The sequence below is a fragment of the Moschus berezovskii genome, chromosome 2 (genome assembly GCF_049115385.1).
Source record: "Moschus berezovskii isolate FMDL1 chromosome 2, NW_MosBer_1.0, whole genome shotgun sequence".
Taxonomy (NCBI): Eukaryota; Metazoa; Chordata; class Mammalia; order Artiodactyla; family Moschidae; genus Moschus; species Moschus berezovskii.
Window position 1 is genome coordinate 105965001 of NC_142461.1, and position 26267 is coordinate 105991267.

Consider the following 26267-nt stretch of genomic DNA (forward strand, 5'->3'; position numbering starts at 1 on the left):
TTTGGATGTATTCTTCTGAAAACTGCATAGCCAAGTACTATGCAACCAATGTAAATTGACCTTGGTATTTTACATAGCATAGCCTCTGGATAGTTTTTATCACTGGCCCAGATGGTGTTTGGCCTATGTATTTGAGTGGAATGGTTTATTTTCTCCTTGATAGGTTTCAAATGCACAAGAAAACATTATACCCGTCTATCTGCATTTGAGTAGAATACAAACTGACTAATAGATAAACATTCTGTGTGAAAGTAAATAGCCTTAAAGTATACTGCCTTCACATTCCATTGATCAGCTCAGTCAGCAAAGTTTTCTATATTGTCACTAATGTTCTAAATATTTTGGTGAGAAGCATGCCAGAAGTGTAGAGTATTTCCATTTGTGTCACACATAAGGTCATTATGAACTACCTCTTGAATTTCTATTGATCCTTCTACTGAAGTAGTTTCCTTCACTTCCTTTTGGTCCCTGTTGGAAATGTTACTGCAGTTGTGAAGAAAGAAATTAGGGGCTGTTAAGTAGACTGGCTCAAATCCCCTGGCCAGACGGCAAGAGATTTGGACTGGCTCATTACCTTACCTTCATTAGCAGCCTTCTCCAAATTCTTAGCAGTCAAAGAGGCCAAGACTATGAAGCCCCATAACTCAGTTGTACCATCACTGATTGTACACGTTCAATTCTCAGGATGTGGTATCCCACCCCCACCCCAAGCTCAAGAAAAGATGGTCAGAATAGAGCTCATTATTAGGCTAGTCCATAGACGAGCTCAAAATGCTGCCATGAAGAATCAAAGACTCACAGGAGAGCACTACTTCCTCAAAGGTCAGCCTTATCTCCCTCAACAGATCTTCATTTCTTCAGCATGCCCAATTTTCTAAGAGATCAAATCCTAGTATTCATTAGGCTAAATGAAATTCACACACAACTTCAGCTTCTGCCTCGATACATGGATTTTTGAGCACTCATAGCTCAAAAGTAATTTTTAAGTCATTTAAAGCTAAAAGCCAATATGCATGACTTTATTTTCAGTTTTATAAATGAGTGTAAAACACAATAGTGCAGTCATATATTTGGCATTAACTCTTACTAGCCACAGAAATGTGGGTCAATACTGGATTTTCCAAAGTTGTCTAAATAAGATTGGGTTTGTCAAAACTTGCCAGTTGCTTTCAAGTGAACACAGCATGTTGGCAGAAATGAAATGTGACATCCAAAAGACTGAAAATAGGTCAGCACTGTGCAAAAGTAAACTTGTCAGTGAGATCAATATGAACCTACAAGTTAATGGGGATATTAGAATTTCCTTACAATAAGGGACGTGTGCAGGGTAGCGCCAGAACACAATTGTAGTGAAAAGCAGAGGAAGTACTTAAATATTACTTTTTGTATCCTTAATGAAAGGCACTACTTTTTAATATGGAATATTTATATGTAAGAACAGGTTTAATTGATAGAAAATCATAGTAAATTTAATTCTAGTTCATCTGCTCAGTTTTTAGCAAGAAAAATAAGAAAAAAGGGGAGTAATGATCAAGCATCATAAAATCTCAGAAATATCATGATGTCCTTCATTAGCTTTCTCTATGTTAAGCATTTCAGAGAATTTGACATTGCGGATGAAATCAGGAAAAAAAATATGGAAGGAAAACAAAACAATAACAGAAAGACCTTTCTTAGGGCTTCTCATTGCATTTATTTAAAGTCTGTAAAAATGTACATCACATTTTGAATACATAAAATGCCAGTGCTTTGCAACAGTTTTGTTACTGCATCTCTCAACTAAAAAAATAAAATAAAATAAAAAATAAAAACAGGAAAAATACATTCAAAAAGCCAGGCTGTACTGCTTATGCATGGGCAGTGGCTTTGGGAGGCTACAGCCTACTCTGTCAGTTCAGAGGCATTGCCGAACATCAGTCAGCTAGCAATGTAAAGTTGCACATAAAGCATTAAAGGATACAAAGAACAACTTGGGGAGCAGGAAAGGAGTGGGAAACTAAGAAAAATGCTACATACACTGTTGGAGTGGGGGTGGGCCCGGGTGGAAGTGAGCATGAAGATTGGTATTTTTTGGAAACTAGATTTATAGGAAAAGATGAAAGAAAACAAAGTAACACGTTTCGCAAGCTATATCTGTTGGTGTGTGTGTGTGCATGTGTATGTGTGCATATGTGTGTGTGTCTACTTCCAATTTTCTACTTGACTTTCCAGGAGAAATGTAACAAAACTGAGGTAGAAATGAATGTGGGAGCACTACAGCCCAGAAGATTTCAAAATGAGAAGCAAAATTGCACTGACAAGAGAGGAGTCTAAAAGACGGAGAGGGGATGCAGACATATTCTTTGTGGATATATATAAGTTGGTTGGTTGTTTTCTGTATTTGTTTGTTTGCTTGTTTGTTTTGGCTGCTCTTTCTGCATTCTGTCAAACAGCATGGCAAGCCTATAAGCTAGATTAGTGAAGAGAATGACACCATTTCCAGCAGTTTTCAAAGAGAACTTGCAAACCACCACCACCACCATTACCACCTCTGCAGGAAAAAGACAGTCCTAGGTTTTAGGTACTGTGACTTTCAGGGTCCTAAACAGGTCAAGTGGCTGACTGCTCCAGACACCAACACAAACTGAGTAAACAGCTTTCCATTAACCAGTGTACCTTTTAAGAATATTTCCACTTCGTTATCAAGGAGCAATGTACGAAGAACTCTTGCAGGTATTGATATAAAGAATTATTCTGCTCTGGTTAATTCCCCATAATTAGTGAAAGAACCTTTCTAAAAAAATTCCTTCCATGTTTACTTTAAATTGTAAATATTCAGTTGTATCACGCGTCAGTATTTTTCCGGATACATTCAAAGTAATTTTCCTTGCTATTTTCCAATTGTTGAGGTAAACATACATTTTAATATAAAGTAACATTGAAGCCTACCCCACTACTCTCAGCAGTACATAGTGCTTTCAACACATTCCTTTGAGGTACTGTACAAAACACAATCACTTTCCTGAGTTTTTGCAGACAAGAACATTAAAAGAAATGAACTGCAGAAATTAAGGTCCAGATTACCGTTACCCTGTTTTACCTGTTCTTAGCTTAATACTGCAGAACAGACAGGATTGAGGAATACTGTTGCTCTTAAAATGGCAAAAATCTGGTTTTCTGTCGAAACACAACCGTTCATCTCTTTAGTCCAATAATGTTTGAAGTTAAAGCTCTTTATATTAGCACATGCCACCAATGTAATTGTGAGGCAAACAAAAAATAAAGCACCACTCCAGGCACTTGACAGCAACTAAATCTCAAGAACAGCAGAATGGAATCAACACACGAGGTTCACGTCCTTCTGAAATCAACACACTTGCACCTTGCTCCTTGGTGAGTGTTGTCTAGCTTGAACTGAACTGAGCATCGGCAGATGCTTTCTGTCATCTGGGGCTTTCACATCCGAAGGTCTCATTGGATGCCTTCTTCCTCCAAATCTACCCTGACTCGAAAGATGCAACTTAATCGTCTTCTTCCCCAGTACCCTTTGCGATTTAAACACTACTGGAAAGGGGCTCTATACCCTATGTAGCAGGTTTTATGTGTGTGTGTGTGCGCCAACATTCATCACATTTTTTTTTTAAAGAAGTTATCACTGACTGCAACCAAACATTTTGTTCCATTCAACATACATATCAAGCTCTTTTTGAGATATGCTAGGCTGAATCTTGCAGAAAGCATTTTCAAAGTCTTGATACGTAACCGGCCTCAACTGGCTGGGCATAATGGCTGAAAGGTCTGTGGCTGGCATGGCATGGAGGGGGCCCACCACTGCTTCCTGACACAGATGAGCCACATCTAGCCCAGAAAAGCCTTCTGTGCGCTGGACGAGCAGTGCAAACTCCTTGTCATTGAGACAGTAATTGTGCTGTGAGAGCAGTTGTACTATTATCTGGTGCCTCGCTGTGCTGTCAGGAAGTGGGATTAAAAGTCGTTTCATGAAGTACCTCCGAAGAGATTCGTCTATCTCTTCTGGCTTACTGGTGGCACAGATCACTATGATTTGGTCCTCAGCCGACGTTAGCACAGTGTCCAGCTGCATCAGAAATTCGGTTCTCATCCGACTGACTGGACTGTGCTCCTCACTCACTTGAGAGGAGAGAAGCATGTCAATGTCACTGACAAAAATCACTGAGGGCTGACGACATCTGGCCACGAGGAAAGAGGCATGGATAATTTTCTCTGCTTCTCCTAACCACTTGGCGATAAGTCCAGAACCAGCGATTTTGAAAAACGTGGCCCCCAGCTGACTAGCTATGCATCTGCCCAATAATGTTTTGCCTGTTCCCCGAGGTCCAAATAAAAGGATGCTCCGAGGTAAGGCCGTCAGTCCACTGAACGCGTCTGACCTCAACACAGGCCATAAAACCTCCTCTTTAATGACAGCCTTTACCAGGTCGAGACCTGCGATGTCATTCCAGTCCACTGGTGGTCCTTGGGTGATAATCTCATTGGTTACCAGGTCAATGAGGTGTGTGTCTGTATTCTTCAGTTGCTCGTCCATGGAGTGGTTGGCTGAGGTAGCTGCACGGAGTCCAGGGCCTTGCATGGGGTGAGAGAGGAGCTGCCTGTGCTCCTCCCCGTGCTCACTCATCACTGGCGACGTGTACTTCCCAAAGGATTCACTGGATCTTGATCCCAATGAATTTTTAGCAGTACTGTAGGAAGGAGGGGTCAGAGCCCTACTGGACTGGCTGCTGAATTTCCTTTGCTGTTCAGAGGACATTAGCTGCTTCGTTGGCTTAAATGCTAAGGATGATGTTTCAGCACTTCTGTCAAAGCCATTCCCCCGATTTGAGTTTGAAATGCTGCTGTCGGACATTCTGTACATAGGACTCTGTGTAGATCTCTGTTGGCCATAGCTGTAATTTCCATAACTGGAGTCCATGTCTCCTTGCCCTGCCATATAGAAAGCTTTCCTTTTGAGAGAACTTGCCGAACTGTTTGTCAGAGCCGAGGGTGCGATCGGTGTCAAACCGTGACCCTGGTAGGTGTAGCCAGGAACAGTGGTGGGGGGCAGGGGTGTGGGAGCAGGAATTCCTGAAGGCAGATATGCTGAAGGAGGAGGAGGCGCACCCCCAGGACTATACCCTGACCCCACAGCAGTCTGAGGAGGATAGCTAGCAGAGGGGTAGCTGTAACTGGAAAGGTTAGAAGTCCCATTGTAGCCTGGGACCAGGGCTGGTGGCGGAGGAGGTGGTGGCGGTGGCTGCAGGAGCCCAGAGCTATGCAGAGGAGAAGGATGAGGTGAAGGAAGTGCAGGTGCTGGCTGGCTACTGTAAGTAGAATGCAAATACGAGCCGTTGTATCCTGGGGCATATTCCTGAGACGGGAGCCCTGTATGAAGACCAGGTACAGTGTGGCTTCCACAGGTACTACTCGAATAACTAGGTTCTGTCAGGTTGCTGGCCACCCCAGGAGAGCTCCCTATACTTGCAGAGACATCTGCTGGAGGGAGGGCTGAACTGACTCCAGCTTTGCTGGCAGTGATAACATCCGGAACACAGTTCATGGGATACACAGCGTCCGAATTCAAGGAAGGCTGCCAGGGCTCACTTTCATTCTTCCGACCGTTCACTAGTCCTGATGGTGCATCCGAGTAGTTGCTGAGTACAGGTCGGTCCACAGGGCCTTCCAAAATGCCAGAATACTTCTCTGCGTATTTTTTCAGTAGGTTGGATGCCGTCAGAGCAGATATGTCATCGTTTGCCCAGGCGTACTGGTAGGTGCGCTGCAAATGGCCTCTGTAAGCTTCAACTTTGTGGGCAGGAGACCGAGTGGTGGAGCTGATGTCAAAGTGCTGTTCGGGCCACTGGGCGTGCTCCGGCGTCCACTGCATCTTCAAGCCTAAAGATTTGGGGGAGAAGGGTAATTTATTTAGATACTCAACAGAACTATTAAAGCTTTTCCACCCAACTTCTTTTGTTACCCATTATTTTCTACCAATGATAGTGACATTATAAAGGATTTCCACAGTTTATAACACCTATTATGGTCTCTGCCATGCATACATCTGAAAAGGGACTGAATTTTGGCCCTGGATAAAAAGTAAACTGAATTTAAATGAAAAGTCTGTAGAAGACCTACATTTTTTTCATTCTTAAGTAATAAGCAAATTTATTTCTGCTAAGCCCAGAGAGTTACTTGCTACACACACACAGAAACACATATATATGTACACACATCCCTGTCAAATTAGAATTCAATCACAGGTTCTCACAATATAATATGCATACATTTTAAACGTCTAGCACGTGATAGTACTAACATGTGCCATATCTAGCTATCCTGCTTCTTCACATCACAGTTTCTGTTTTTTATTTTAACCAATATAAAAATGAGACACAGCTGACAGATCACATCTAGGATACTTCTCTTATTTGGTACTGAACACCTAGTTAGCACAGTATAATGCTCCCTGTGCAGAACAATATGACACAGACATAGCAGGTCATTCCATAATCCAACTCTCATCTAAAGTGGTCCACGACAGTTTCAAATCTGCTTCGTGGAGTGCAGCAAAGCAATCTCCCAGGCAGCGCTCCATCGCTTTCATCACACAAAGCCTACAACTCGGTATGAATTACAACTGGCTCCTTTCTGCCTCTCAGTTCTGTTGTTGAAACTCTGAAAAAAAAAAAAAAAAACAAGCATCACTTGTCTGTCGGTCTTCTAGCTAGTGTTCTCCTTCCTTCTGTTAGCATCTTTCCCTCTGCCTTACAGCTTCCAAGGAACTAAGAGGGGAGAATATATACATATATATATATATATTCATATATATTTATGAAGAGAGTAAGGGGGAGATAGGAAAGAAGCAGGTAAAAGGGAAGATAAGAACAGAGAGAATCTGGATTCTGACTCTACATTGATGTGTGGAGGCACAGACTTGAACAGTACAACTAGAAAATGAGATGCTATGTGGATGTAACTCTACCGTCTCCGTCTAAGTGAAGCAAGGTGACCATGTATTTTCTCATTTAAGAGAAAATACAAAGCAAGGACTTCCCTGGTTGTCCCAGTGGTTAAGAATCCACCTTGCAATGCAGGTCTGATCCTTAGTTAGGGAACTAAGATCCCTTACTCTGTGGGGCAACTAAGCCTGAGCACGACAACCACTGAGCCTGCATGCCACAACTATAGAATCTGTGCATGGCAACGAAAGATCCTGAGTGCAGCAACCAAGGCCCAACACAGCCAAATAAATAGATAAATATATTTAAAAGGAGAGAAAATGTGAAGCAGAGTTAGAGAATCATTGGAATTTTGCAGTTTACAGAGAGACCTTAGACATTACCTTACTTCCCACATCAGGGAATCAGTACCCAAAGGGATTTATAATGTACCCTTGAGGACTCTCATATACTTAGTTACAGAAGAGCACTGGAACCCTGTTCTATTTCCCAGCGCTGACTCCTCCTAATCTCTTCTTGATTGGAACACTTCCTATTCTGATACAGCTACATTAAGCAGGCTTCCTTAATCTCCTTTGTATCACCCTAAGTGAATTTTGCAGACTCTCTTGTGCCCTCTGGCAGCGATTCCTTGATAAGAAGGAGGTCTGGTCTAAATGAAGCATCTGTGGCATCAGCTCCCTTCTGAATTACCACGGTCTATGTTGACAGTTCCTACCCCCTTATGCTTTCCTCCTCCAACCCCTTTAGCTCTTCATTACCTGACTCTGACTTCTGACATGGCCAGCTTTGACTTACTGAGCTAAACTGAACATAACACAGAGTTTGGTAACAGAATGGCATGTTGATTCCCTTCTGACTCCCTCTTCCTTGTTTGCAAAACCACTGCACCAGACACTGGAAGTTAATTAGCAGGATGATGCTGTGCTAATTGTGTTAATTTACAAGGTTTTAGTCAAAGAGAATCATGCCAGGGCTGGCACTGCTGTCATGCTTCCGACTTAATGATTAAGAAATACTGAAAACAAGGTGGGAAGGATTGCAGTAATTACACAATAAATGAATAAAGTAACAGGATTCATTTGCAAATATATTTTACTTCAATTGTACTCATTTGCATTTGGATTTTAAAAAAAGGATCCATGTAGATATTCATTTGCAAATCACCATCTCAGTTAAATTAAATCTGAATGCTGCACTGTATAACTTAATCACGCTCCATATATATGAATATATAATGAATTTTTTCGTAAAAAAAATCTAAATACCTTACTTCTCTCGTATACACAATAGATTCTTTACTTTTCTTCATCTTCCCCCAAATCATCATGTTTCTCTTTTTAAACTGTATTTTAAAAAATAATCTCATCAATTGGAAAGAATATATTATAAAGTCCTGATAAAGTGTAGCTTGCATCATTTCACTTAAGAGGAACTCTGGGTTGTGTGTGGGGGGGGGCTGGTGCAGGGAAGTCTTCTAGGAAGAACTAAAGTGATATTCTTAATTGTTTCTGCTTTCTCAATCTTTACTTTTTAAGGGGAAGGAAAACACACCGCAAAATGGGTGAAATGACCGAGACCACACTTAAAGGGGAAAAGATGCAATTTTAATGAAGCAGCATTTCAGGAATCATACTTTCATTAAATTCAACTGGAAATTATTAAGAGCAAATCACCAGGAACCAATCGCAAGTAATCAGTATCTAAATTCTTCTAGTGTCATGGGATTTACTTTCAAGCCTTATAAAAACGAGAGAATATTAATGTGACTGTAATGTGGAACTGTCTAAAAGACCTACAAATTCATTAGTCCTGTAAATTATTTCCAGGGAATTTCTATTAGGATTTTTTTTTTCTTTAAAAGATTATCAAAATACAGAGTTGAGAAAACAACACACACGCTATGAGGAGGAATTTGATTAGATTGATACAGAAGAAACATGAATCTTGAAAAAAAGGTCTCAAAAATACTTTAGTAGTCACAGGCAATGGAATTTTTTTTCACAAACACAACACATACACACACTCGTACACACACACCCATAAAAGGTCTGACTTCCTTTCAGTTAGCTGAGCTAACCCATTATTGGAGTTATTCAACAAACATACATAACAAACATGACTTTTTCTATAAAAAAGTGTCTATTTTTTAAAAAATGAGACCGCTTTAGCTTTAGAATAATTATTTAAAAAAAAATAACCAAAAAGGGCAACTTTCACCTCCATTGGGCTTAAAATTTTCCTTGTAAATTAATCATTTGCATAATATATGCACAAGTTTTTTAGTAAGTTATTGTCACTGTGAAAGACAGGAATATAAAATTTAAATAAAACAGGTTGGCCATTTTCACTGGGTAGTAAAATGCATGGTTTAACTGCATAGTTTCACTCTAGCAAAAATAATTAAATTTCTTAAGATTTCTATTTCATCTGAAATTAAGCAAAAATTCTATCAAAATTATTTATTTGGAACAATTACTAGATACACCATTGCCATTTGATCCTCATGCTATTTTTGGATGTTCTTACCAAGATAATTGAAAGCTTATTTATTGATTCATACTAAATAACAACCTAATAAGCAAGGCTGCAAAAGTTAAGATTGAGCTTCCATTAAATAACCTTAAGAGAACAGAATTATTCACATCCCCTAAAACATGAGTATTTACTGTACTTTAAAATCATTAATAGCATTTGAAAATATAAATTAATAGCTAAACCATAAACTAGTTCCTAATATTAGTAGGAGCTCAAGAAGCCAGTGTTCAGGAGACTGTCCCAATCTATAGGAGCACAAAGAAGTTTTTCCTCAGTTTCTTGAACTTTAATACTAATTAGAAATAGAACTAATGAAACTTATTTTCATTGTCATTATTATTATTCTGTTTATTGTGGTGATAGTTCTGATGTGCAAAGGAAGAAAAGTGTTCTTTTCACTTTTCATTTCAACAGCCAAATGTTCTTTAAACAAAGTATCATGCTTGCTTTGATTACACTGCTGTTATCTATAAGAAGTAGCACATGCGTGTCATTTAACTTGGCACCCAAATAATAAGATGGGTTTTAAAAAAAGCTTTTATATGGTTTCTCTTTGGAACAAGAAGAGAAAAACCACAGAAACAATACTATTTTAATGTTATTAGAAACAGGACTCCAGAACAATAACTCCCACTGCTGTCTAGAAATAGCTTAATAGGAACAATAAAAATTCAGAAAACAGTGGAAAGTAAGAAAAACAGTTCAAGATAATTGAAGAATTGTTCCAAAACATCAATTTTTATTTTTGAAAGTATCATAAAATTCTTAAGAAAACAGCTGGCAAATTTCACAATGCAATGTGTTTGTTTTTAAAATATGTAATTTAATAGAAAATTGCTTTTAAGATACCTTAACATAAGTGTTCACAAGGATGACAGATACTATAGTAAAAAGCTTAAGCATTTTGTTATTTTATTGTAATAGGATGAATTTATGTACATATAATTGAACAAGTCTATATTTCCCATAAAACTGGTCAATTTGGATAACATTTTCCATTCTTATCATTACTAACCATTCTATAACTTAGATTTAATTACCAAACAGTTGCTGCCTCATTGCTTTATTTCTTCTATTTAACGCTTTAATTAGTTTGAAACAAAACAACTCTGACATCCTTAAAAGTTTTGTCACAGCTTCAAAATGATAAAGAAACTGTTACACAGAAAAATGAAGGACATAAAAACAACTTGCAGAATAGGAGGAAATTGGGAATACAAACCCAGGTCTTCTAGAAAGTATCTTTAGCACACATTCCTGGAAATATTAATCTAAGACTGCCCCACCCCCACTCCTAACATACATATGCGATTCAAAGTTCACAAGGTCTATAAAAGTCGATCTCTTCTACAAGGTTCCCATAGGGTAATTCTGGCCATTAGGGACTCTGCCTTCATTTGCAGGTTTTCTCAGACTTCCTAAGGGCAGGCACCTGAGGCAAACACCTGCAGGCATGGCAGGCTTGCTCTAAAAGCTGCACAGGGCTCACACAGGCCTGCGTGCATCCTTACAGCGCCTGCACTCCTGTGGGCTACTGTACTTCTGAACCTTTCATTATCATTTAAAAAAACACAAAAAACCGGACACTATACGTACCAAGATTCTCTCTAGAAAACAAACACAACTGGTGCAAATACAGTAAAGTAATTATAATAGTTGACAGCCCCCTTAGCCTAATAATGCAACAGATTCATCATCTGCTAGGTAGGAAATGGCAGAACTAACATAGAATATTCAAAATTTCAAGCAGACAGTAGCAAATACATTCACTAAATAATAAGAGACATCTGAGACATAAAGGACAGACTTGTGGTCATAGTTGGGGAAGGAGAAGGTGGGATGATTTGAGAGAGTAGCATTGAAACATATATATTACCAGATGTAAAAGAGATAGCCAGTGGAAATTTGCTGTATGATGCAGGGAACCCAAAGCTGGTGCTCTGTGACACCCTAGAGGGGTGGGGTGGGGAGGGAGATGGGAGAGAGGTTCTAGAGGGAGGGGCATATGTATGCCTATGGCTGATTCATGTAGATGTAAGGCAGAAACCATCACAATACTGTATCACGCAATTATTCTCCAATTGAAAAAAAAAAAAAGTAGTTTGAGAGGGGGACTATAAACTTCCTGGTACTGAAAACTGGCTCCATGCAGTATTGACTTACCTTTATCCTTCAAGGGGAGTGATGACCAATTGAAATGTCCCTCTGACTAAGAACACTCTCCTTTTGTGTACCCACAAGAGGCCAACACAGCAGTATCTAGGATGACCAGTTCTAATCTATTTGATCTGAAATCTTCCTTAGTCCATTTTTCCTAGTAACTCTTAGACTGAAAATGTGATGTCATATTTAAAAATAGTATCAAGTGAAAAGTGAAGGGTACCAACACAGAAATATACATTCTCCTTAATCGATTTAAATAGGTTCCATCTTTAGAACACCAAAATTCAAAGTCCTTTATAAACTGAATATGATATAGGAACTGTACATCCTAATTAGTCAACAAATTGAGGGTCTACTATGTGTATAAAGCCTTGTGGTTCAATGCTAAGAAATTAAATCAAGGGGATCCATTTACCAGACAACGAACTTTTCCAGCTTTCTGCATTCTTTATAATTTCATATCCTAATGTCTCTTAAACTTGGATTCTAGAGATTAGGGGATCTTTCTAATGACCTAGTCCCCAATCCAGACAGCTTCCGCTATAGTTCAGTACTTCACTTGTCATGGAGTACTGAGGTTGAATACTATCTAACACAGTATTTTATTTGGAGACACTACTGGATTGTTGGAATAGAATGAAGTGGAGAAAACATAAAGGTCCTAGAATTTTGTCTGAAGAGTGAATATCCTGAGTTTGAAAATCAGACCTCTGGGCCCTGATCTATGCCTTCACTTATTTGTTCTAATCTTGGTGAAATATTATACTCACTTTTTTCAGCCATTAAACATAGACAATAATGGTATCATATACCTTATCAGGGGGCTTCCCAGGTGGTGCTAGTGATAAAGAACCCACCTGCCAATGCAGGAGCCTCAGGAGAAAAGCGGATTCTATCCCTGGGTCAGCAAGATCCCCTGGAGGAGGGCACCGGCAACCCACTCCAGTATTCTAGACTGGAGAATCCCATGGATAGAGGACCTTGGCAGGCTGCAGTCCACAGGGTCGCACAGAGTCAGACAGGACTGAAATGACTGAGCACACACGCACATATACCTTACTGGATTGTTATTAAGGTTACCTAAAACAGCAGATGACACTACCCTTATGGCAGAAAGTGAAGAGGAACTCAAAAGCCTCTTGATGAAAGTGAAAGAGGAGAGTGAAAAGGTTGGCTTGAAGCTCAACATTCAGAAAAAGAAGATCATGGCATCTGGTCTCATCACTTCATGGGAAATAGATGGAGAAACAGTGGAAACAGTGTCAGACTTTATTTTTTTGGGCTCCAAAATCACTGCAGATGCTGATTACAGCCATGAAATTAAAAGACGCTTGCTCCTTGGAAGGAAAGTTATGACCAACCTTGATAGTATATTAAAAAGCAGAGACATTACTTTGCCAACCAAGGTCCGTCTAGTCAAGGCAATGGTTTTTCCCATGGTCATGTATGGATGTGAGAGTTGGACTGTGAAGAAAGCTGATCGCCGAAGAATCGATGCTTTTGAACTGTGGTGTTGGAGAAGACTCTTGAGAGTCCCTTATACTGCAAGGAGATCCAACCAGTCCATTCTAAAGGAGATCAATCCTGGGTGTTCATTGGAAGGACTGATGCTAAAACTGAAACTGCAATACTTTGGCCACCTCATGCGACGAGTTGACTCACTGGAAAAGACTCTGATGCTGGGAAAGGTTGGGGGCAGGAGGAGAAGGGGACGATGGAGAATGAGAAGGCTGGATGGCATCACCGACTCTGTGGACATGAGTTTGAGTGTACTCCGGGAGTTGGTTATGGACAGGGAGGCCTGGCGTGCTGTGATTCATGGGGTCGCGGAGAGTCGGACACGACTGAGCGACTGAACTGAACCGAACTGAACTGAAAGCAGCAATATTTGTGAAAATAGTTTCCAACTGTGACCTGCTACACAAGTGTTTCTTGTTATGCATTTATTTTGAAAAAGCCAGAGATGAATTAAACACAAAACAAAACAAAACTGACTAGACAGAAAAAAAACTAAAATGACTCCGAGAGTTTATAAATCCCTTTTTCTTCAACTTCTGGACAGCTACTGAAAAGGAAATTTTCCATTGGGTATGTTAGTTATAAGAAAGGTACAGAAATTCTTTCGTACTCAGCAAAACACAGAGCATGATCTTCTTAATCAAAAAGATGTCAAAAATTCAAACTATTGTATAGTATTTATTCTTAATGGTGTTTGTGACTCACTGTGGAGACCACAAGTAAGAAATAACAAAACCAGTTAAGGATGATCTCACAACCCATAGTCTGAAGATAAGACATTCTAATTATATAGCAATACTGTCATAGATTTTTCTCTTTAAATCACACTTTCATACCTCAAGACTCCAAATTATAATACAGTTTGTAGTAAATTACTCCCTCCCCCTACTCTACCTCATTTGCATACAGCAATCCTTTTTAAAACTCACAAAGGCATTTATGGCTAAATGGTCCTTCGTAAATATAGTTTAAATACTTCACCATCCAATAGAGAGAAGTTGCTACCTGACAGCCAGAAGGCAGCATGTAACCTGGAACTATGTTTTGTTTGGCCAGTCCAGAGTTTTAAAAAATCAGTCAACTTTATAATAAAAAAAAAAAATGTATTTCCGTATATACCACTTTTTCAAGACAAGCTGATTGATCTTATAAGACTACATCTCATTCTTGCCTGGCAACCATTGGCCAAATCTGAGGTCCCTCTAGACATGGCATGCCCTCTCCACTTGTCATGACATTCCAACTTCCTATTACAACATCAGATATTTCTACAGTATCTGCTGGTCACATAAGCACTTAAAATTATGACTTCATTCTGAAGCTTCAAGCTTCAGTTTTTCCATTTAAGTACATTTTCTTGGAAACCAGCAAGTATAGTATTTTAAAACTTTAAAAAAGTAGTGCCTTTAGATCAAAATTTTTCCAAATTCTTTTTATTAGATGCATTCCTGCCCTCCTACTCAAAGCACAGGGAAAATATTTGATATTTTCCTTGCTGATGCAGGGTCACTAGTACAACAGTGTAAAATGAGAAATGATCCCTTAAAAACACTAGTCTCCAGGATGCTGCTATTTCAGTGTTCCCCGCCTCTGCTTGCTTTGATTTGTAAGATAGTTTTTCTAGTTGTTTTCCACATCAGTCTCCACCATTCCTAATATGCTCCCCGAATATGGCATAGATTCTGATTCCACAAACCAATACTTCGTAATAGTAATCAGTTCAGTTCAGTCGCTCAGTCGTGTCCGACTCTTTGCGACCCCATGAATCACAGCACGCCAGGCCTCCCTGTCCATCACCAACTCCTGGAGTTCACTTAAACTCATGTCCACAGAGTCGGTGATGCCATTCAGCCATGTCATTATCTCTTGTCCCCATCTCCTCCCACCCCCAATCCCTCCCAGCATCAGACCCTTTTCCAGTGAATCAACTCGTCGTATAAGATGGCCGAAGTATTGGAGTTTCAGCTTTAGCATCAGTCCTTCCAATGAACACTCAGGACTGATCTCCTCCAGAATGGACTGGTTGGATCTCCTTGCAGTCCAAGGGACTCTCAAGAGTCTTCTCCAGCACCACAGTTCAAAAGCATCAATTCTTCGGTGATCAGCTTTCTTCACAGTCCAACTCTCACATCCATACATGACCACGGGAAAAACCATAGCCTTGACTAGATGGACCTTGGTTGGCAAAGTAATGTCTCTGCTTTTTAATATACTATCAAGGTTGGTCATAACTTTCCTTGCAAGGAGTAAGCGTCTTTTAATTTCATGGCTGCAGTCAGCATCTGCAGTGATTTTGGAGTCCTAAAAAATAAAGTCTGACACTGTTTCCACTGTTTCCCCATCTATTTCCCATGAAGTGATGAGACCAGATGCCATGATCTTCATTTTCTGAATGTTGAGCTTCAAGCCAACCTTTTCACTCTCCTCTTTCACTTTCATCAAGAGGCTTTTGAGTTCCTCTTCACTTTCTGCCATAAGGGTGGTGTCATCTGCATATCTGAGGTTATTGATATTTCTCCCGGCAATCTTGCTTCCAGCTTGTGCTTCTTCCAGCCCAGCGTTCCTCATGATGTACTCTGCATATAAGTTAAATAAGCAAGGTGACAATATACAACCTTGACGTACACCTTTTCCTATTTGGAACCAGTCTGTTGTTCCATATCCAGTTCTAACTGTTGCTTCCTGACCTGCATACAGGTTTCTCAAGAGGCAGGTCAGGTGGTCTGGTATTCCCATCTCTTTCAGAATGTTCCACAGTTGATGTGATCCACACAGTCAAAGGCTTTGGCATAGTCAATGAAGCAGAAATAGATGTTTTTCTGGAACTCTCTTGCTTTCTCCATGATCCAGCGGATGTTGGCTATTTGATCTCTGGTGCTTCTGCCTTTTCTAAAACCTACTTGAACATCTGGAACTTCACGGTTCACATATTGCTGAAGCCTGGCTTGGAGAATTTTAGCATGACTTTAGTAGCATGTGAGATGAGTGCAATTGTGCGGTAGTTTGAGCATTCTTTGGCATTCCCTTTCTTTGGGATTAGAATGAAGACTGACCTTTTCCAGTCCTGTGGCCACTGCTGAGTTTTCCAAATTGCTGGCATATTGAGTGCAGCACTGTCACAGCATCATCTTTCAGGATTTGAAATAGCTCAATTGGAATTCGATCACCTCCACTAGCTTTGTTCTTCGTGATGCTCTCTAAGGCCCACTTGACTTCACATTCCAAGATGTCTGGCTCCAGGTGAGTGATCACGCCATCGTGATTATCTTGGTCGTGAAGATCTTTTTTGTACAATTCTTCTGTGTATTCTTGCCACCTCTTCTTAATATCTTCTGCTTCTGTTAGGTCCATACCATTTCTGTCCTTTATCGAGCCCATCCTTGCATGAAATGTTCCCTTGATATCTTTAATTTTCTTGAAAAGATCTCTTGTTTTTCCTATTCTGCTGTTTTCCTCTATTTCTTTGCATTGATCGCCGAGGAAGGCTTTCTTATCTCTCCTTGCTATTCTTTGGAACTCTTCATTCAGATGCTTATATCTTTCCTTTTCTCCTTTGCTTTTTGCTTCTCTTCTTTTCACAGCTATCTGTAAGGCCTCCTCAGACAGCCATTTTGCTTTTTTGCTTTTCCATGGGGATGGTCTTGGTTCCTGGCTCCTGTACAATGTCACGAACCTCCATCCAGAGTTCATCAGGCACTGTATCTATCAGATCTAGTCCCTTAAATCTATTTCTTACTTCCACTGTATAAACATAAGGGATTTGATTTAGGTCATATCTGAATGGTCTAGTGGTTTTCCTTACTTTCTTCAATTTCAGTCTGAATTTGGCAATAAGGAGTTCATGATCTGAGCCACAGTCAGCTCCTGGTCTTGTTTTTGTTGACTGTATAGAGCTTCTCCATCTTTGGCTGCAAAGAATATAATCAATCTGATTTCGGTGTTGACCGTCTGGTGATGTCCATGTGTAGAGTCTTCTCTTGTGTTGGAAGAGGATGTTTGCTATGACCAGTGCGTTCTCTTGGCAAAACTCTATTAGCCTTTGCCCTGCTTCATTTTGTGCTCCAAGGCCAAATTTGCTTGTTACTCCAGGTGTTTCTTGACTTCCTACTTTTGCATTCCAGTCCCCTATAATGAAAAGGACATCATTTTTGGGTGTTAGTTCTAAAAGGTCTTGTAGGTCTTCATAGAACCGTTCAACTTCGGCTTCTTCAGCATTACTGGTTGGGGCATAGACCTGGATTACTGTAATATTGAATGGTTTGCCTTGGAAACAAACAGAGATCATTCTGTCATTTTTGAGACTGCATCCAAGTACTGCATTTCGGACTCTTTTGTTGACCATGATGGCTATTCCATTTCTTCTAAGGGATTCCTGCCCACAGTAGTAGATATAGTGGTCATCTGAGTTAAATTAACCCATTCCAGTCCATTTTAGTTCACTGATTCCTAGAATGTCGACGTTCACTCTTGTCATCTCCTGTTTGACCACTTCCAATTTGCCTTGATTCATGGACTTAACATTCCAGGTTCCTATGCAATATTGCTCTTTACAGCATCGGACCTTCCTTTTATCACCAGTCACATCCACAACTGGGTATTGGTTTTGCTTTGGCTCCATCCCTTCATTCTTTCTGGAGTTATTTCTCCACTGATCTCCAGTAGCATACTGGGCACCTACCGACCTGGGGAATTCCTCATTCAGTATCCTATCATTTTTGCCTTTTGATACTGTTCATGATAGTAATAGTCAACCATAACTTCTAGTACAACTTTTGAGACTTTAAGTTACTCCAAATTTATGCTACTTAATTCTTGTAGAAATTTGTTGGGTAGATGATATCTGGATAAGCAACTGATCTTATTCTGTATGTCATCATTTTGGGCTTTAAAGCAAGTATTCAACATTACAGGCATCATGACTTAGACTAGAATGGCATATACCCTGTCCTTCAATTAAATTTGTGGGTAGCTTATGATCTGAATCAGTTTCCCTAAAATGCATTAAATTTTATTCACGGCAACAAAATATTCACTCATCAAAATGTGACCAAGAATAAAAATGTTGATTTGCCAATATTTCATAATGAGGTTGAAACTTGGTATGCATGGGTCTCATAGGTCATCATTTTTAACATTCAAGACACATATATAAGAGAATGACTGCATTTATGAGGATGAACGCATAAGCACTTATGCAAAGCAAGTTACACTGATGAGAGAAACATCACTTTTAGGCCACCAGTCTTGTGTTCAATACATTAGCAAGACAGCCTAATACCTGAAGCAAACCATAAATAGAAGAATTGTTGGTTGTTCAGCTTCTGAGTTGTGTCTGACTCTTAACGACCCCATTGACTACAGTGTGCCAGGCTTCCCTATCCTTCAACGATTCTTCTATTTTAAATAAGGCCCACAAGAAAGCAAGGGCAGAAACTGAGAGATAAATTAGGAAGCTAGTACTTAGCTTCAGGTGAGGTATCCTGGAAGCATGGATGAAGGTTAGGACAATTTAAATAAATAATTATTCTTCTCCTGTGGTGGTCATAAAATTTCCCATACTCAAAAGTATTCAAGTAAACATACAATCACACTCACATAAAATCATATATTTTAAAATTATAGTTTAGATTTGTGAATTTTCCTCTTTGCAGGAGGTAGTTTTAAAAAAGCACATGTGTACAAGTTTTTGAATTATTATCTAAATCAAGTAAAAAGCAGTGTCCAAAATTTTGTGCATATCCTTCCATAATTAACTCAAAAGAATGCACAACTACGTGTATACATGCAATTTAAAATATACAAACGATTCATACTCTGAATCTTAGTGTCAGGAGTTATCAACTATTGAGGGTTAGTGGGTAAGAGGACTGATATTCCCATGTTGAATCAGATGTAATCTTGTTTATTCTACCTCTGTGAATGATTTTAGGCAATTTTAATCACTTTAAATAGTGCTTTGTAGTTAACCTTTAAAGTTGTTACTTTATGGCCTTTCATTACTCATTCTGTCTCTTCCCTTTTTCCATATACGTTTTCAATCCATTAAGGCCATCTACCCTTCCCCCGCTCCAGTTCTTTTTGTTATACTAAGATCATCAGGACACACCACATATGTCCATAGGGACTGCCAGGGCTAATGAATATGTATGTATGTTCTGTGTCACAACAGAGCACTCCCCTTGTTCTGCAGTATCAACCCTCTTATGTGTGTAAATAACAGGTGAGCTGTAGCGTGCAGGGATAAATGGGGTTAACACAACCTGAAAGCCCCATGCTAGATTCATAGTATCCAGCCTGTATGACTGATCCAGAAAGGGAAAGCCAAATGCCGCAAGTACTGTGCATTTTCTATGTGTTCTGAATATTTATTTTAAAAAAGGGCTCTGCTGAGATAATATTACCATCATCCTAAAAGTCTGAGGTAATTTCAGTTGATTCTCCAGATACTCTTGTGCCATACAAAATAAATTTGCACTTTTAATTAACACAAACCGGGCATGGTACCAAATTTGAATTATGACATGGCTGGTTAATGTCCTTGTTCACACTGCTAAAATGTTATGTTAATCGTTATGTGTACGTAGTGCTATTTGTAAATAGTTATTTGCATGTGCCTATCCTACTTCAGGGCTTCCCTGGTGGCTCAGAGGTTAAAGCGTCTGCCTCCAATGCGGGAGACCCGGGTTCGATCCCTGGGTTGGGAAGATCCCCTGGAGAAGGAAACGGTAACCCACTCCAGTATTCTTGCCTGGAGAATCCCATGGACGGAGAAGCCTGGTAGGCTACAGTCCACGGGGTCGCAAAGAGTCGGACACGACTGAGCGACGGGACGGAACGGATCCTACTTCAAGTATATATAAGTCCAAAGCCCAATTTAGTTATATTTAAGCTGAACTACATTCATTTTTGCCAATGTACCATACTGACAGAGGTCAGTGAACAAGTTCAGAATCTCCCAAGCCCCATGACCTTGTGTAAGATGGAATTTGCATTTAACCTCTTTTTGTGTTCCTCTGAAACCTTGCTCTAAAAAGACAGTTTACATAAAGCAAAACAAATTATTAAGACTACTTATTTAATTTGGCGGTCTCTCTCATGTAATTAGACAAAGGAGTAAAAATACTATTTACATATAGGTATACAACTCCAACCATGCTCCTTAAAAACTCATCACTTAAGGTGACTCTAAAGTGTGCAAAGCCCAGACAAAATTTGTTTAGGTTACTTATGCATTTTTCTCTTTTTGACAATCTGTGCATTAATTTTTAATGCAATAGCAAAATAGTGCCTTGGACTTTGATAAAAACATTCTATAGTCAGGGCTGGGTGACACAGTGCATTAATTCAGTGTCCTTCACTCCTGGGACCTGTGTATAATTTAGTCCAGCCTGAAGAAAATAACTTTAATCTGAAGGCAATGGAAAGCAACACATGAAATGAGTTTTGGTAGGTTTAGTGTTGTTTTGTCCATATAAGACAACATATGCAGGTAAACAGATACAAAATACAACCAACATGGTCAAGGATTAAAAGCGAAGAGCTCTTAGTAACAACAGTAGTTTCCTCTCTTCTCCATTCTCCCTACCTGGCCCCATTCTATGGTTTGGCGAAATAAATCTGAGTACCATCACCATCATTCTGATGCTCTCATTTCCAGATAAACAGAACACTGTTAAAGTGCAGTGTGAATGACAGTCCAGTCATTAGCACTGCTGGCTCTTCCTTTTGTAAAAACAAAGAATGCTGCGTAATGAAACAGACACAGAAGAAAGGGTTATAGCATCCTTAGAGAAAGTGGCATTTCCTCTCCTAGAGGGGGTGTCCAACAAAGCAATCCTTGGGGAAAGCTAACAATAGAAGGTACTACAAAAAGAGAAATTGTTTCTTCAGATTCCATCTTAAGTGCATTCTCCATGACAATATTCAACTGCATAGCTTCATCTTCTGTTAGTATCACAAGGTCATTGTGATAAAAAAAAAAAGTTTAGGTTGTGACTACATTGAATAAATGGTTGATCCACTGGCATTTGTCACATGAAATACAGATCCCTCTTTTTGCTTGTAAATAAGTAAGGAAGAGATGCTCAGTTGTGTCCGACTCTTGTGAGCCCATGGACGTAGCCCAGCAGGTTCCTCTTGTCCACAGAATTCTCTAGGAAAGAATACTGGAGTGGGTTGCCATTTCCTTCTCCAAGGGATCTATCTTCCTGACCCAGGGACTGAACCCTGGTCTCCTGCATTGCAGGCAGATTCTTTACCACTGAGCCAACAGGGAAGCGCCTTTTGCTCATAAATTCTACTTTAATCCCAATCCAACTCTATTCTGTTATGAACAAACACAATTTAATATAGCAATGAAACATAAGGTTGCTCTCAACCAGTCAACAGAATTCAAAGCTGTTAATGATGTTACTTCTATACGGTGAACACTATTCTATAATTTTAAACTTCTTACTGATGATAATGAACTATTTTATTGGCCTCAGTTTTGCATAAGCTCCAGTATTTGCTAATAATTTTAAGGAAAAGGAAGTTATTTTCCCAGTCATATTTATAAACTAGCAGATAATTTGAAAGAAATTTAATCCAAACTTTGTTAGTTTGAGTTGCTTGTGTTAAGAGTAAATAAGTCAAATCTTCCTGCTACCTCTTCAAAGAGTGTACATCCTATTTACCCAAAGTTTCTAAACAATAGGAAAACTAAACCCTGCAGGTGATACAGGTAGGTTATAGAGGAAAATCAAATCTAGGCACTTGTGTATGTGTGCTCAAGTATTCTGTCTATAGCTGTGGAAAGGGTATAGAGAAAATGGGCAAAGATGACAGGGAAGAAAAAGATTTTAAAAAATGCTTTTATCATAAAAATGATCTGTTTCATTATTTATAATCTGAGTCCAAAGCACATTCTAAGTTATTTAACTAGCATGTACACATAACATTTTAATCAAATATAAGTATCACTTCAAAGTTGTTTTTAGCTATATACTTATTTTTGGTTTGAACTGAGTCATACATTTCAAAAAGTTTCCATAGTTAATAAACATTAAGTCTTATTTATAACCTCAAAATACAGTGTGAACATTGCTTTCTTACACATTTTCAAGGAGGTCTAGGTTTACATATGTAAAGTTTTTTCTAGAAGAAAACCTAATGACAATATTATATATTGACATATGTTCCTAATTTTATTCAAAAAGAAAAACACTTCATTAGAATCTTTTTAGATGAAATGTTTAAGAAATCCTTGAAATGCAAAAATTGAAATATATAATAACTGACTTAGGAAAGTACGCCAATTATAAATTTAGAATTGTTCTTGTGCTTTCTGTACCAAAGGTTTTTCCCCCCCACCCCAAACAGAACAGAAAATTCACAGAATTAATGAATCATAGATTTAAAAGTGCATTCCTCCTCACTGAACCTTTAACTGGAGCTCCTTTTAAGTAAATACCTGGAACTGGTCTCCTTTTAAGTAAATCTTTTTGAAAGTATCCAAATGCCTACAAGAGTACTATAATTTTCTTTATAGATGACTTTCAGTCTTACGGCCATTACATGATCACTTAGCTAACTTGAGAAGTTTTTCAGGTTAGCACGTTTTATTGTGCCATCCTTTTTTAAAATGCTTCTACATCCAGCCATTGTTTTCATATTTTACTTCAGAAATTATTTTATCCAGTTCAGTGTCAAATGATATTATACTTTAAAAATAATCTATTCAGAAAATATAAAATAGTGGGTTGCAAACCCAGCCATAGCCTTCAGAAGCATTAAAATGTTACTAGAATGCCCAAATGACAGCAATGACAGCTTAATCACTTAAAAGGCTTTTTACATTAACAATTTTTTTCTTTCAATTTGAGCAGTATATTCAGGCATGATTTAATAGGAGGTAGCTGTTAAATGTGGCTAAATAACATACTTTTTAAAAATATAAAAATCAAGTTTAGTGTCTAATGAACATTCCTTTACACTTTCTGATGTATTAGTGCACATTCATAAAACTGGGCTTCTTTTATTTTTTTCCCAATATATTAAAAAAAAAATCAGTGAGATAATTAGCATGCACAATCCAACAGCTTTCTGTATTGTTATGATTTTAAGTAGCAGATCCATGGATAAAACATAATTGAAAGGTGAGCCTATTAATCTGGAGAATAACCTCCACAATCCAAATAGGAAAGAATCATGTTTAAGTCTCCATCTCATTTATAGTTTTATATTCCTAAGGAAAAAAACAACAACAGCAAAGCAGAGAGAAACTAAAGGTGACCTCATTTAGACATATTAGTTAAGGCAGCCTTTGCTGTTTTTAAGCAAACATGATTGTGACTCCACTTTGTCCATCTAGTTTCCCAGTGTGTAAATTGGATGATGACTTGGACAATTCTGTCTTCATTAGTGAACTGTGGAAAGGAAATACAGAGGTGGCTTTTTATTTTTTAAACTCTGTAGTGTCTTGTAGCCAGATTCTGAAGCAGCAGGAAAAAAAAAAGTTATATATACATATATAAATTTTTTGCTAGACAAGCTGTCGTAATTGAAATGAAGTCTAATCAGACTCATTACTGTTTTCAGCAATTTGCACCACCAAAGATGCTTATTAGGTAACTGTGTTTAATAAACCACTCTTTAGAAAAATACCAGTAATGAGCTCTTAACAGCCAATCTTTAGCGTGAATGTAATGTGAAAAGTGTTCCTAGCGCTGAATAGATTTTCACATTTAGTAGTGTCATAATTAAGCTCCATGAATTGTAGCTGTGATGTTAGATTTATTACAATAATCTTTTTTTTTTTCTGCTTGGAAATGCAATCGTCTTCTATTAGAGTTAGATTATATCCAATGTACAGCAAATTTTCATCTAGTGCAAAGCTGGTCAGAAGGTTTTTCAGCTGAGGATTTGTTAACAAATGATAAGGAAATGATAACTGATAATTGATTATAACTTATAATTGATATTATCTATCAAGATTTTCCTCATCAGCATCCCCACACCTCAGAAAAAAGCCTTCTTGTCACTTGATTACATGTGAAAAGTTACCCAAGATATAAATGTATTATGATCATTAAAAGGAAAAAATTGCATTTCTATCACTAAGTTAAAAAATGATAAAAAATTTGAAATCCTGAGAGGAATATTTGAAGAAATATTGGCCTTTCATAATTGCAGTTCCAAATAATGCTATACTGCTTTGTCAGATTGGAGAAGCAAACTGCAACCTTTTTCACTATTGTTGCCTGGATTGTTCTTAAAAATGTGAATAACATTTTCCTCTTTGAGTCTTCCTTTTTGTAGCACTCTTTACTAAGATCTTAACATTAAAAAACAGTACTATCTATATATACACACATACATTATTTATATGCACTAAAGGTGGTCACGAGAGTTAGTTAGTCTTCTTATTGATAAGGGCCAAAAAAAAAAAAAAAAAGGCCTGCAACACACCTCTAAAGAGAGGAGTTCTTCCATGCAAGATGACGCATGTGCTAAAATAAGAATATACCTATAGAATCTATATTGATTAGTCTATCGATAGAATATATCCAGAGGTATTTCCATGTATAAAAAATTATATAGAAGGAATTGAAAATATTTCTTGAGACTTATGAGGAAGCTCTTGAGCGTGTTGTCATGAAAATGTCTCACATGATAAGATAAATATCTTTTGTTTGCTAAACAAATATTCTGAGACTATTCCATAAAGAGAGTCAATAAATGAAAAAGTACAAAAAACAAACAAACTGAAACCCAGGAGACCAAGAGTTCATACCCATTCATGAGAAAATGTTAAGAAGGATTCTGTTAGTGAATGATTCCTCTTCTCCCAATACCCTCTCATTTCTTCTTACCTCAAGCTTCAGGACTCCTAATTGGAGCCAATAAGCTTCCATATCTGTTTTTAGCTTTCTGAATCAATAGCTATGAGAACTGAGACTGTCAAATTAATGGCTTGTTTCATCTGATTTTGTGGAATGCACTTCTTTGCATTACAAAGCAGAGAAGAAACCAACTCATTCCCTTATGAATACTTATAGCTTTCAGATCAAAATATCTTCCAGTTTCTTTGTCGACTGAATTCGTATTCAGAACCACAAAAGACAAAGCCAGTGCATGAAAACTACTAGAAACCTATATTTACATGCTTAAATGACTTACAGATAAAAAATGAAAAAACAAAAAATTAGGAGAGGGTCCCTTTCAGTGCCTTTGGAATGCCTTATCATAACCTTGAATAACAATTTCTGAATCATAGAATTTATGAATGTTTTAGAAAAGAGAGTGGATGTTTTGTACATTTGAATTTATTACAAAAGTGAAGAGGCCCTAAGATGTCAAATAATATGATGGCAATAATATTAATGATAAATATGAGCAATTCTTTCGGTAAACTTTCAAAATAATTTTCCATAATGAAGGTATAGTTTTAATTATGAATTTCAATTAGGAACTGAGTACTTAGTTAATAGATATTTTACCTAGCTCTAACCCTGAGTTATAGAAGATTGGCAGAATTTGCCTTGGTTTTATTTCTAATTTGAGAAAAATAATCTAGGGAGTATAAATAGAAGAAATTTTAGTGCAGAGAATAAAAAACATAAACATAACCACATAAATACAAGTTACGATTATAAGGCATAATAAAATGGTAGTGGTAATGGGGAGATTTGTATTATCAAGATTTTCAGGAGAAGGTAGGTTTCAAATTTCACTTATTGGCCATACCATTGAGACACTGGTCTGAACATGCAGAGAAGTCATATACTTAAGCTTGCAAATAATTTTTAAAGAGAACTAGAGTTCATTAGTCCTTAAACTTTTCAAAGATTCACAAGACCTAGTAACAGCTTTATCATTCTTACAACCTTTGTCATATTCCTGAGCTAATAAAACTTAATATTCTTCCATGTAACAAACTGCCAAACAAGCAAAAATGAAAACTGAGAAAAATTCAGTTTCTTTTACTTATGTCTTAAATTCTTTCATATTTACTCCAAGAACCTCCCCCTGCTTCCCCCACCTTCAACCTCCTTTTGGGGCAGTGAGTTATTTTCTCTCTTTTCCTTTCCTTTCTCTTTGTTTTCAAGTAGATAGTCA

General features: G+C 38.1%; 1 protein-coding gene across 6 annotated transcripts in view; it reads right to left on the reverse strand.

Moving 5' to 3' along the window:
- FIGN (fidgetin, microtubule severing factor) overlaps nucleotides 1-26267 on the reverse strand; it is a 138368-nt gene that overhangs the window by 4581 nt on the left and 107520 nt on the right. For 5 of the 6 annotated variants that reach the window (XM_055398741.2, XM_055398734.2, XM_055398742.2 and 2 more), the window contains one exon: nucleotides 1-5886. This exon is cut by the window's left edge and continues 4581 nt beyond it. In XM_055398741.2, coding sequence (XP_055254716.1) covers nucleotides 3632-5878 — 2247 coding nt within the window. In that variant the 5' untranslated portion in view covers nucleotides 5879-5886 and the 3' untranslated portion in view covers nucleotides 1-3631. Of the gene's footprint in view, nucleotides 5887-6512; nucleotides 6667-26267 lie in introns of those variants that run through there. The other variant, XR_016035708.1, reaches the window with a different exon arrangement.